This window comes from Myxocyprinus asiaticus, chromosome 19 (genome assembly GCF_019703515.2).
Source record: "Myxocyprinus asiaticus isolate MX2 ecotype Aquarium Trade chromosome 19, UBuf_Myxa_2, whole genome shotgun sequence".
In the NCBI taxonomy this organism is placed as follows: domain Eukaryota; kingdom Metazoa; phylum Chordata; class Actinopteri; order Cypriniformes; family Catostomidae; genus Myxocyprinus; species Myxocyprinus asiaticus.
Window position 1 is genome coordinate 35362903 of NC_059362.1, and position 12627 is coordinate 35375529.

At 38.0% G+C, this 12627-nt stretch overlaps 1 protein-coding gene across 1 annotated transcript in view; it reads right to left on the minus strand.

Moving 5' to 3' along the window:
- Nucleotides 1-1079: 1079 nt before the first annotated feature.
- LOC127456760 (tumor necrosis factor receptor superfamily member 21-like) overlaps nucleotides 1080-12627 on the minus strand; it is a 32583-nt gene continuing 21035 nt past the window's right edge. Inside the window, exons 4-6 of the mRNA XM_051725336.1 lie at nucleotides 11418-11683; nucleotides 2958-3171; nucleotides 1080-2526 (exon numbers count right to left, since the gene is read on the minus strand). Of these exons, the coding sequence (XP_051581296.1) occupies nucleotides 2297-2526; nucleotides 2958-3171; nucleotides 11418-11683 (710 nt within the window). The 3' untranslated portion in view covers nucleotides 1080-2296. The remainder of the gene's footprint in view (nucleotides 2527-2957; nucleotides 3172-11417; nucleotides 11684-12627) is intronic.

Sequence of the window (12627 nt, forward strand, 5' to 3'; positions counted from 1 at the left end):
AGGCTCTCTCCCCCTTTCTGTGGACTGGTTCGTCTTCTATCTCCCCTGACTCTCTGTGAACGTGGAAATGGTAATTAGTCACAATTAATCTCAGGTGGTTGTCCTTACAGCTTTCTCTCTCCCCAGACGGGCGCTCGACCACGCCCTCACCTCCACAATTAATTTCTCAGGTATATGTAGGGAAAGTCCAATACTACATGACAGGAGGAAGTCATGTTGACATAACTTATGTTGATGACTGTGTGACATCTACAAGTTGTTGTTTTTTTACAGCCTCTTTCCTCATTTTTATTGACCTCATACCTATGTGGAAAATGAATTTAAAGTGAACACTACAGGCTCTTCTCAACTTCACAGGGTATTAAAGGACTGACAAAAAGGTAAAGTATTCTGTGTTTCCAAAGAAAGCATCAAGCATGAAACATCAAAATTAATTTGACTATCAAATGATCTGAACCTTCACATATAGCCTATATGGGGTCCAGGTTACATTTATGCATTTGGCAGACACTTTTATCCAAAGCAACTTACAGTGCACTTATTACAGGTACAATCCCTCTGGAGCAACCTGGAGTTAAGTGCCTTACTCAAGGATACAACAGTAATGGCTGTGGGGATTGAACCAGCAACCTGTCTTTGATAACCAGTTATGTGCTTTAGCCCACTACACCACCACCACTCCATGCAAAATGTAAAGAGATTTTAGAATTGTGTGCATTTTAAGGCTTTATCATGAGATTTGAATAATGTAAATGAAAGCTCATTTATACATTTCATTTTATCATTGTCATTTAACCATCATGCCTTTTGAAGCCCTCCCCATACTTATCATATTTTAACTTTTAACTAAATTCTAAAGAACTTGGGTTATCTCACAATTCCTCTTACCTGTGCATGACAAACAAACCAGCAAATGTATGGTATTAAAAAAAATAAAAATAAAATAAAAATAAAAGTTCAGGAGGATCTATCACATTACATGTTGATTTAAGCTGAAAGAACGTATACTCTGACATACACTCGAATATGAGGAAAAATATAATTAAGCACTACATAAACAATTGAACAGTACATGAAAAAACAATTGGAAAATCAAATGTCCTCCTTAGTATATAACTTTAATAAAAACTATTTAAAAAAAATCATGACAAAAAGGTTGAACTTTAATTTGTAGATTTCTCAGGTTACATGATAATTAACAATAATAAATGTCTTGGTTACATGTGTTACATTTTAAAACAGCCATTAGAATACATATTTCTAAGCTTCTGCTCCAATAATTATATTTCTGAGACTAAATGCTTTTGTCCTTTTGTGTTTCCAAACAGCTCATCTGACTCTCTCCTCCAGGAGCTCCAGAACACATACCAGCAGCTATTTGTACCCACATTTCTAAAGTTTAAAAGTCAAATGACCAAATACACCCTGCTACTGGGATACAACTGAGTTTAATCCCAAAGTTTCACATCTAGCACCAGAGTGTCTTAATTAGATTGAACAGTTTAACATACATTCTGTCTGTACCACATATCAACATCTGTGCAATATGAATACTGTAACGCTACATTTTATATTGTGGAATTACATTTTTGGTGTCTCTTAAGCCTGTGTGAAATTACACAGAAATTAACATTAATTAGCAATCAGACTTGTTTTTATTTTTGTTTTTAACTCTTTTCTTGGAAAAGCATGGAAAGTATAATGAATGCACATTATCAATATCATGAATTGCATCATAACCAGTAGGAATGATTTTTCAATGCCCTTGAAATCACATAAAACACAACTTAAATAACAATTTTAATCTAAAACGCTACAGTTGTAATTCTTGTGAATGTAGAAAATAAACAAGAGGAATAAAGATACCTTGTTGATTTGGATTTATTCATTTGTAAGTGTTATAAAAAAGTAACATGATGCCAAAGGAATGAATGTTTGATTTAACAATTTACAGAACTGGTTCATAAATTACATTATATAGCTTTTGAGATAGACATCATGCTGAGGTGTGTGCAAGAATATGCTGCATGTTAGAGAGGTTTTAGCATTGACACCAACTGTGTCCATTCAGGAGGACACATAAAAGATGCTCCAAGAGAACACTTCATCCACGCTATATCAATGCTAGGGCAAGGAGTGTCTTTTAGAATGCAGAGAGACTCCTGTCTGAACATTCCAGAGATTTTGAAACTGCGTGCATGTCTGACAGAATGAGACAATGTAATGAAGTGAGAGCACATTCGTGAGTCTGTCACTATTGTTTTGTAGCTGACAATGAGCAAGATATTATAGAGGTCTATAGGAGGTCAGGCAAGTGGCTATAGACAGAGTCAAGCAAGGTCTGGCTTGCTTCTTGGCTCTTTACCCCAGCGATCTCGAACAAGCAGTCCAGCTTGTCCTCGTCCATCGGGATCTCCTCGATGACATGGAGCTCTTCAGGGTTGAGAATGTGCAACATATCATCAAAGATGGGCTGCAGGTCACAGGAGTCCAAACGCACCTGCCGTAGCACCGTGTCCTTTTTCTCTGCGGGACAGAAGAGTGCAGCGTTGCCGTTAACACAACAAATATTTTAGGCTTTATTACTCACATACTCTAAAAAATTGTCTGTTTTGATATGGACAGTATGGATATTGTGATTGTGGATAGTTAGAAGGGAAAAATACATTGGATTGCTTTGAAAAGGGATGAGAAAACACTTCCAATATCTTTTTGGGGAAATCAACCAATGAATTAATTATTTTAAATCATTATTTTAAATTTAAGAAGACTAAGCATTAATGTATTATACATAAGACATTTAAAATATAAAATGTATTATAAGAGTATAATCTACAATATGACACAAAAAAATTATGCATGATTCCAGCTGTCCAGATGCAGACAGATGTTAACAAACAGGAAAAGCTAGGCATAAATATTTCCAGCTGTTCTCATGTTTATCCATGTACGTTTACCTTTGGTTATAAAAGAGCCTGTCCGGCTGAGGGCAGAGTCCTTGCTGGAAGTGGAGTCACAACGCAGCAGCGGCTCAGATTCATCAGTAAAGAAGCCCTTGGTGCGCTCCATCGGGGACTGCTCTACCACAACACCAGGTGACTCTAAAGGCTTATGGCTGGGGCTCAGAAAATGGCTTACATTCACAGCCATCATTAGTGTGTTCAGGTCAACCTATAGCAAAATTCATAATACATGTTAATGTCTTCTCTGATAAAGCATAAGACAAGAACCTATACAATGAATACATGTTTAGAGATACTTTTTAAAGCTAAATTGTGTAATTTCTGGGCCACTAGCAAAATTATTTCCTAAACACTCCCCCTGTCTGCTATTGGGTAGACAAACAGAAAGCCCCACCCCAAATTCACACCATTGTTTGAGCCAATACTCAAACAAACTTAGAAATGGCTTACTTTTAGTGTCTCTGCATATTAAGCTTGGATAGGAGAAAGTATTATAACTATATACATATACACATATATATATATATATATATATATATATATATACACATGTCAACTTTAATGTTGTTCTGGACCCACAAGAAGCATCCTTGTCTGGACAAACAACATTTTCTTGGAAGAACTATTAAGCGAATAATACATTTGTAAGAATAAGGCTCTTTTCTGCAAGCGCCACAATGTGTGGGGACTACAAGTGTGTCACTATGTGCCCGAGGCGGAGTTAGCACAAAGGGTTCAGCCTTTGCTGCCCTGGACCACCCACATGAGTCCTGTCCCTGTTGCCCTTTGCATCAAGAGAGGGTTACACAATGGGTACAGATGAAAAAGATTATATCAAGTCAGAAATTCACTGCCCACACAGCACATGGCTTATGTTACACTCAAATAGCCCCCTGTATGCAAGTCATTCATCGTTATGCCAATGTGTTGGAACATTTATGATGCATTTCCGGAAATGCGAGTCATTTTACAAGATGTCTGTACAGTCTGGAACTGTGTTTTGACCATTACCCCAGAGTGGTACTGTAATTTATCATGCATTAGACACTAAAGAACAACATGGGCACTATTTTTGCACACTATGCATATTGTTTGACCTTCCTAAAAAAGCATACAAAGTATAATCCATATGCTGGCCTACTTTTAGGGCATTTGTGAGTAGGGCAACACTTCTTCTTTCTCGTCACATACTGTAAGTTACTTAAGGAAGCGTATTATAAACTGGGAAGGTACCCAGACCTAAGAAGTGGCACATTCAAATTACAGGAAGGACAGAAACCACCCCAATTCCCAAAAATGTCCTGTAGAATCAGAAGTGAATAATCAATGCCATGAAGAACAGCATCCCATTTAGTCATTCATTAGTCACCCCACACAAAGGAAAACAACTCCGAATTGCAAGAACGCACAAGTAAACTGGCAAAACAGAGGTCAAGTTCATATATGAGTAATGACGCAATGCTAATAAAAAACTTTGGCATTTATCTGTCTGAAAAATAATTGCCATTTCCTGATAATCTGATATTTTATTACACAATAAGTTAACTGCACTAATTAAATGCACAACATTTATGCAATCATGTTGTTTATGTGATGACTTACTATATGGCTATTTGGGGTAACATTGCCAATAATTTGTGTAGGAAATGAGCAACAAATTGAGCCCCATCTGCTATTTTGGCTATTTTGGCTGATGCTGTGACTGATGCTGTGACTGTTGCTGTCTTTCATTGTACATAGTGTGTGAACAGATTTCAAAGAATGTTACCTTTAGACTAAGGTTATAGGTCAGGTAACTAAAGTTTTACAGGAACACTCATTCTTATGATATAACATTTATCATGCTCTATGTCAGGGGATTTCAACTTTTACAGACCCAGAAAGCCCCACCAAGACTGTCAGCCAACATCAGAGTAAAAAATCTCAGTAACACTTTATAATTACTTTAACTTTTATAATTACTATAATTAGTGTTGGGTTCGAGTCAACACCTTAGTCGAGTCCATGACACCCCTTAAGTTAAGATTACCAGTAGTGAAAGTAAGCTTTTTTTGTTTTTCTTTTACTTAAGGGGTTTCTTGCAAATGGGCCTCTGTCTTTTACCAATCAAGTTCGAGGCAAGTCCGAGACCAAAGAGATCAGAGCTGGACTCAAGATAAGTTCATAACAGCCGAGTTCAAGTCAAGTCCAAGTCCAAGTGAATCTATTCATGCATTTTCATTCAAATTACAATTGTAAAATCTTTAAAGCTTATTTTAACCTTCACAACTAAGAAAACAATGTGTCAATATCAGGGTTGCAACTATCCATTTATGGATATAGTTGGACTCGAGACTCTCATGTCTGGACTCAATTAACCCAACTCTAACTATAATACCTTGTTATTTCATAGTACGTCCTTATACAGTTGTGCTCAAAAGTTTGCACACCCTTGGAGAATTGGTAATATATGTACCATTTTTAAAGAAAACATGAGTGAGCAGGCAAAACACATTTCTTTTATTTCTTATGGGATTCATATTCAACTGTAGGTTATAACAGAATGGCACAATCATAAAACAAAACATGGCAACAAAGAAAAAAGTCTGCATACCCTTAGTTCTTAGTACTGTATATTACCCCCTTTAGCATCAATGACAGCATGCAGTCTTTTGTAATAGTTGTCTATGAGGCCCCAAATTCTTGCAGGTGGTATAGCTGCCCATTCGTCTTGGCAAAATGCCTCCAGGTCATGCAAAGTCTTTGGTCGTCTTGCATGAACTGCATGTTTAATATCTCCCCAGAGTGGCTCGATGATATTAAGGTCAGGAGACTGTGATGACCACTCCAGAACCTTCACCTTTTCCTGCTGTAACCACTGGAGGGTCAACTTGGCCTTGTGCTTAGGGTCATTGACATGCTGGAAAGTCCAAGGGCGTCCCATGCGCAGCTTTCATGCAGAAGAATGCAAATTGTCTGCCAGTATTTTCTGATAACATGCTGCATTCATCTTGCCATCAATTTTCACAAGATTCCCTGTGCCTTTAGAGCTCACACACCTCCAAAACATCAGTGAGCCACCACCATGCTTCACAGTGGGGATGGTATTCTTTTCACTATAGGCCTTGTTGACCCCTCTCCAAACATAGCACTTATGGTTGTGACCATAAAGCTCTATTTTGGTCTCATCACTCCAAATTACAGTGTGCCAGAAGCTGTGAGGCATGTCAAGGTGTTGTCGGGCAAATTGTAATTGGGCTTTTTTGTGGCATTGGCAGAGTAAAGGCTTCTTTCTGGCAACTTGACCATGCAGCTCATTTTTGTTCAAGTATCGTCGTATTGTGCTCCTTGAAACAACCACACCGTCTTATTCCAGAGCAGCCTGTATTTCTCTTGAGTTTACCTGTGGGTTTTTCTTTGTATCCTGAACAATTCTTCTGGCAGTTGTGGCTGAAATCTTTCTTGGTCTACCTGACCTTGGCTTGGTATCAAGAGATCCCTGAATTTTCCACTTCTTAATAAGTGATTGAACAGTACTGACTGGCATTTTCAAGGCTTTGGATATCTTTTTATATCCTTTTCCATCTTTATAAAGTTCCATTACCTTGTTACACTGGTCTTTTGACAGTTATTTTCTGCTCCCCATGGCTCAGTATCCAGCCTGCTCAGTGCATCCACATGAGCGCTAACAACCTCATTGACTATTTATACACAGACACTAATTGCAATTTAAAAAGCCACAGGTGTGGGAAATTAACCTTTAATTGCCATTTAAACCTGTGTGTGTCACCTTTTGTGTCTGTAACAAGGCCAAACATTCAAGGTTATGTAAACTTTTGATCAGGGCCATTTGGGTGATTTCTGTTACCATTATGATTAAAAAAGGAGCCAAACAACTATGTGATAATGAATGGCTTCATATGATCACTATCCTTAAATAAAAGACAGTTTTTATTTGCATGATCAGTCATATTTTCAAAATCAATGCCAAAATTTCACAATTTCTGCCAGGGTATGCAAACTTTTGAGCACAACTGTACATCTAATATTCCACCATTAAACTGTATTATATAATATATACACTCTCTGTGCACTTTATTAGGAACACCTGTACACTTATTTATGCGATTATCTAATCAGCCAATCGTGTGGCAGCAGTGCAATAAATTCAATAAATGTTCACATCAGCATCACAATGGGGAAACAATTTGACCTCAGTGACTTCAACCGTGGTATGATTTTTAGTGCCAGATGGGCTTGTTTGAGTATTTCTATCATGCACAACAGTCTCTAGAGTTTACTCAGAATGTTGCCAAAAACAAAAAGCATCCAGTGAGTGGCAGTTCTGCAGATGGACACTTCTTGTTGATGAGAGAGGCCAACAGAGAATGGCCAGACTGTTTTGAGCTGACAGAAAGGCTACGGTAACTTAGATCACCACTCTGTAAAATTGTTGTGAGCAGAATAGCATCTCAGAATGCACAACACATCAACCTTGAGGCAGAAGGACTACAACAGCAGAAGACATGTCAGGCACTTTATTAGAAGGACCACAGTGTTCCTAACAAAGTGCTCAGTGAGTGTATGCACACATATGCATATTATATCAGTTTTGAATAAACCATATCAGTCAACCACTGCTCATTACAATTGACTAATACAAACTAGAAGCTGTTCATCAGTTTACAGCTGGGCTCCCACATCACTGATGAAATCAAACAAAAGCATTGTTTTAACCACACAAGCAACGGTTCAGACAATGCATATCACAGGATGAAGCTCATTGGCCTATGCTGTACCACAACACACAGATACGGAAAATGTGTCAGGATCTGTCACTTCCACACTGGTTTTATTAGCCACAGCTGCTCCAGACTCAACAAGACCACCTACTGCGGACAACACATGGTCAACATCTGACCAAAGAAAGCTTGGTAGCAGTACTCTTAACAATATACATCAAAATATCTTATAGTGCCAGAGCAGTGGCCTTGTGGTAGTTTTCACCCTGGTGACATTTCACCCTGGTTAAGTCCGTCCCAGGTCATGTTCCCATCCCGATCCCCTCTTTCTGTCAACCCTTGATTTCCTGTCTCTCTACTGTTTCTATCAACAAACAAATGAAAAAATTAAATAAATACAAAATGCCCAAAAAATTATTTAATAAATACAAACAATTTGATTTCTTCTTTATGACTAGTTGGAAAAGCTGTTGAAATACTGTACATGAATGTATTTATAAAAATAGTAACATAAGTCAAGACTGAGTGCTGGCGGGTGACAGCTTTCGGACTGCGTTTAAAAGTCCTCAGGCTCTTTGGCATGCTTCCACAACAAGTGGAGCACTAGATGTGTTTATCCTCGGAGGGTCCTTATCCGAGGTTTACTGGCACAGTATGTTAAGCCCAAGTGGCCTGACTTTGCATACTTTGACTGTGAATTGATATTAATGTCTTTCTCTCAGTTTTAAAGCATTTGTTCAGAAGTTGCTAGCAGACCTATGAAATTAAAAGGTAGAAGCTAAACTTTCTAAAGAATTTAATCTTTTCTCATTAAATGTCGATTTTTATTGGCTGCTCAACATATGACTTCAGATTTGAGTAGTACACCATACACTACAAGATTTCCTCTATAGTTGGCTCTATCAAATATCCTCTGACTAAATGGAATCATTTCACTATCTGTCCAATTTGATAAAATTATATTCTGAAAAAATAATTCCAGAGTAACTGAATCATCTCTGTCTTAATTCAGTGCATCCTGACCTCGTGTGAACTCAAACCATTAATCTTCCGCATCTGTTCAAATATAGCATCAAAACTTTTCATGTAATGTTACTACTTCTCATTCAGGGAAATAGCCAGAGTGAAATTTACCAGTATTTTAGAACAGGTCGTGTTCACCCATGACCTCTAAACTGAAAATTGCAGTTAATTTTCTGGAAAAGGCTGCATGTGTAAAAGTGACTAATGGCAGAAATTTGGTCTGTCAAACAACAGTGAGCATTGTTTGGGGTCAGACACACAGGCTTAAAGACCTAGAAGACAGACTATTGGACTACTTTCTTTAAAATACCAGCATCTGCCTCTGTCTTGCCATGTGTAATTCATTCACCTTTTCGGAGGTTACAGTTTGCGTGCTATGGCAATGCAGAGCATGGGATACATGTGATTTCATCTGGAACATGTGGCTCTGATGAGCGCAAGCAAATGGAGCTCTTTCTACTAATATGTTTCACCCCCACTGAGGTACCATTGTTGTTCAGCATAACTAATTCAATATCAGATCTCGTGAGTCGTGAGTAGCCACCAGTCCAGTCTCACATCATATTTTTCATCGTGAGAAACAGAAAATGTCCCTACCAGACTGGGTAATTCTCATGTTCTGTGGTTCACCACTGATGTCAGTTGCATCTCTAAAAGTAATAGTTCAAATTTTGTTAACAAAATGAATATTCCGTCATCAGTTACCTACTCTCATGTCATTCCAAACCTGTATTACTTTCTTTCTTGTGGAACAAAGAAAAAATAATATTTTTAGGAATTTTCATGCAGGTCTTTTCCTTACAACGGCAGTTCATCATAGTGAATACAGCTATTAAGTAGATTCATATGGGTTACCTACAGTATATGGTGCTTTTTGGGGGGGAGTTTAACCTCCTTTAAACTTGTACAGATTTCTAAACAAAACATGATGACATCAGGACGGGTGGAGAGAATAAATAGACAAGTGCTTTGTAACAGTGGACAGGATGTGCTGTCCAGAGAATGATTTTTGCCATACCTTCACAGACACAGGTTCAGTGGAAGTCAACACCCGCACAAGCAATTAGGTGATTATTATGTGGTGCTAACAGATGGATATACAAAACAGGTATAATAAGAGTTTTTTTTTCTTCAGTATATCTTGGTGATATCAGTGGTATCAAAATTAGCCCAAAAGCCTTAACTGCACTATCTACAGTACTTCAAACTTGAGACAAGGGCAGTTAATATAGTGGCCTTTATACAGGAAGGGCTTTAATGAAAACTCTAAAATGAAAGTTGATGATTGATACTCTATCTCCGGTAGCTTGTCAGACCTTTTTGCTCAATGGGACGCAGCCAGGTGTCATGAGCAACTCGTGTGTATTGTTTACCCAGTTGTGTTCCCATTTTGCATATACTCACTGAACACTTTATTAGAAACCCCTGTACACCTACTTATTAATGCGATTATCTAATCAGCCAAACGTATGGCAGCAGTGCAATGCATAAGATCATGAAGATACGGGTCAGGAGCTTCAGTTAATGTTCACATCAACCATCAGAATGGGGAAAAAAATGTGATCTCAGTTATTTCAACCGTGGCATGATTGTTGGTGCCAGACGGGCTGGTTTGAGTATTTCTGTATCTGCTGATCTCCTGGGATTTTCACGTACAACAGTCTCTAGAGTTTACTCAGAATGATGCAAAAAATAAATAAAAATAAACATAAATCCAGTGAGAGGCAGTTCTGTGGGGGTAAATGCCTTGTTGATGAGAGAGGACGATGGAGAATGGTCAGATTGGTTTTAGCTGACAGAAAGGCTACACTAACTCAGATAACCACTCTGTACAATTGTAGTGAGCAGAATAGCATCTCAGAATGCACAACACATCAAACCTTAAGGAGGATGGGCTACAACAGCAGGAGACCATGTCTGGCACTTTATTAGGACCATAGTGTTCCTAATAAAGTGCTCAGTGAGTGTATGTATTATCCAAACTGAGCTAGACAAGTGGTGTGTGTGTTATGCAAGACTGAATACACATGACTACTTGATCCATGGCTTGATTAGTAGCTTGTGGATTGATCATGACAGGACAGGTTGCAGTCTGATATATGGTGTCACTTAAAACAGGTATATAAATGGCACATTGTATGTTTAAGGTGAGGTGAGTAATTTTTTCAGTTAAAGGAATATTTTATCCCAAAATGGATAAAAAAGTAGTCCATAAGACTACTTCTTCAAGCTCTGAAATCATATCATAACTTTGTATGAGAAATAGACTGAAATTTAAGTCATTATTAACTGAGAATCTTCCCCTCCGCTCCCCCATTCACTTTCATTTCATAGAAAAGAGTGGCCAGTACTTTCCTTTATATTTCCCATTTTGTGTTTCACAGAAGAAAGTCATACAGGTTTGGAACAACATGAGGGTGAGTAAATGATTACAGAATTGTCATTTTTTGGGTGAACTATTCCTTTAAAATACATTCACCCATCCCAGGTAATGTGTAACAAGTGTAAGTGCTATTAGTTAGCTATTTGTTGGTTGACTTCTTGAAGAGTGCAAACACTCTGGCCATTTCAAATCATTACTTTTTTTGTTTGTTTGAGCAATCCAACATGTCAACTACATGTTTGTCCAAACATGAAAGTTGGAGAAACCTATTTGAAAACAATTCTTATTTTTGCAATTCTGTATTGTCCCACTACAGCTGTTGCTCACCTGAGGATTGTCTTCCATAACACTCCGGATCTTGTCCACCACGTCAATACGCCGCTGGCGGTGAAGGGCACTGATTAGCTTAGCAAGGTTGGCATCGCTGTCACGTATGGTCCAGTGCTGCAGAGCAGCATATGCCCTCTCAGGATTTCCTGAGTAGCTGTTAGAAAAGGCAGCCACCTCTCGCTCTGTGGCACTGGCCAAAGACTTGTACATGTCAATCCACTGACTGCCTATCTGTGCAGCCACCAGCTTCAGGATGTCAACACCTGGAGAATGAGTGGAAAGGTCAATCATATGTTTATCTACTGTATACTGTACCCTACTGTAACCCCATACAAAAGTAAAACACTTGTGAAACAGCATGCACTCGAGTTCGTATGGACTCCACAAGTTTGTGCAAAACATAATGATCACAGCATGATTTGAGAGAATACATCTTGTTTTTCAATGGCAGCAAGGAAATCTGACCTTTTGCACAAAGGAGTTAACATGGTCAATTTCACAAATTTGCTCACATTTGATTAGTGACCTAGCAATACAGTGCTGGCAGGAAGGAACGATTTAAAGTTAAAAACTTTTTAATTATCGATTTGTTTATTACACCAACCTATCGGTTTGCTTCAGAAGACATTAATTGATTGACTGGAGTCGTGTGGATTACTTTTATGTTACCTAAATATGCCTTTTGGACTGTCAAATAGCCAGCAGTCTAATGGCAACCATTTACTTGCATTGTATGAACAAAAAGAAATGTGCTTATAAAAATCATCACTTCGGTTCTGCTGAAGAAGGAAAGACAAACACATTTTGGATGGCTTAAATGTAAGTAAATCATGAGAGAATTTTCATTTTTGGGTGAACTAACCCTCTAAATATTTATTTTCCATCATAACTTTTATTTTATTTTATTAAAAATCTTAAAACTTTGTTTATTTCCAATTTTAAATTAGATTTTCAATCCAAGATTTCCAATGTAGACAATGTTGACTATTGATATACAGTATGCCCTTTATCACAGAATGGTAACTTTTGTACCTTCTGTATCATGTGTTTTTGTAATATAATGCAGTTAGCATGATCTGCTGTTGTCACAGTATTTCTGTAGTGACAGTGAAAAAATTTAATCATAAAGTGCAGGAGGGTGGTGCTCTAAAATTACAGTACACCAGTGGTTGCTGTGGGACATACGTGGTCAAGTTCACAGCAATGA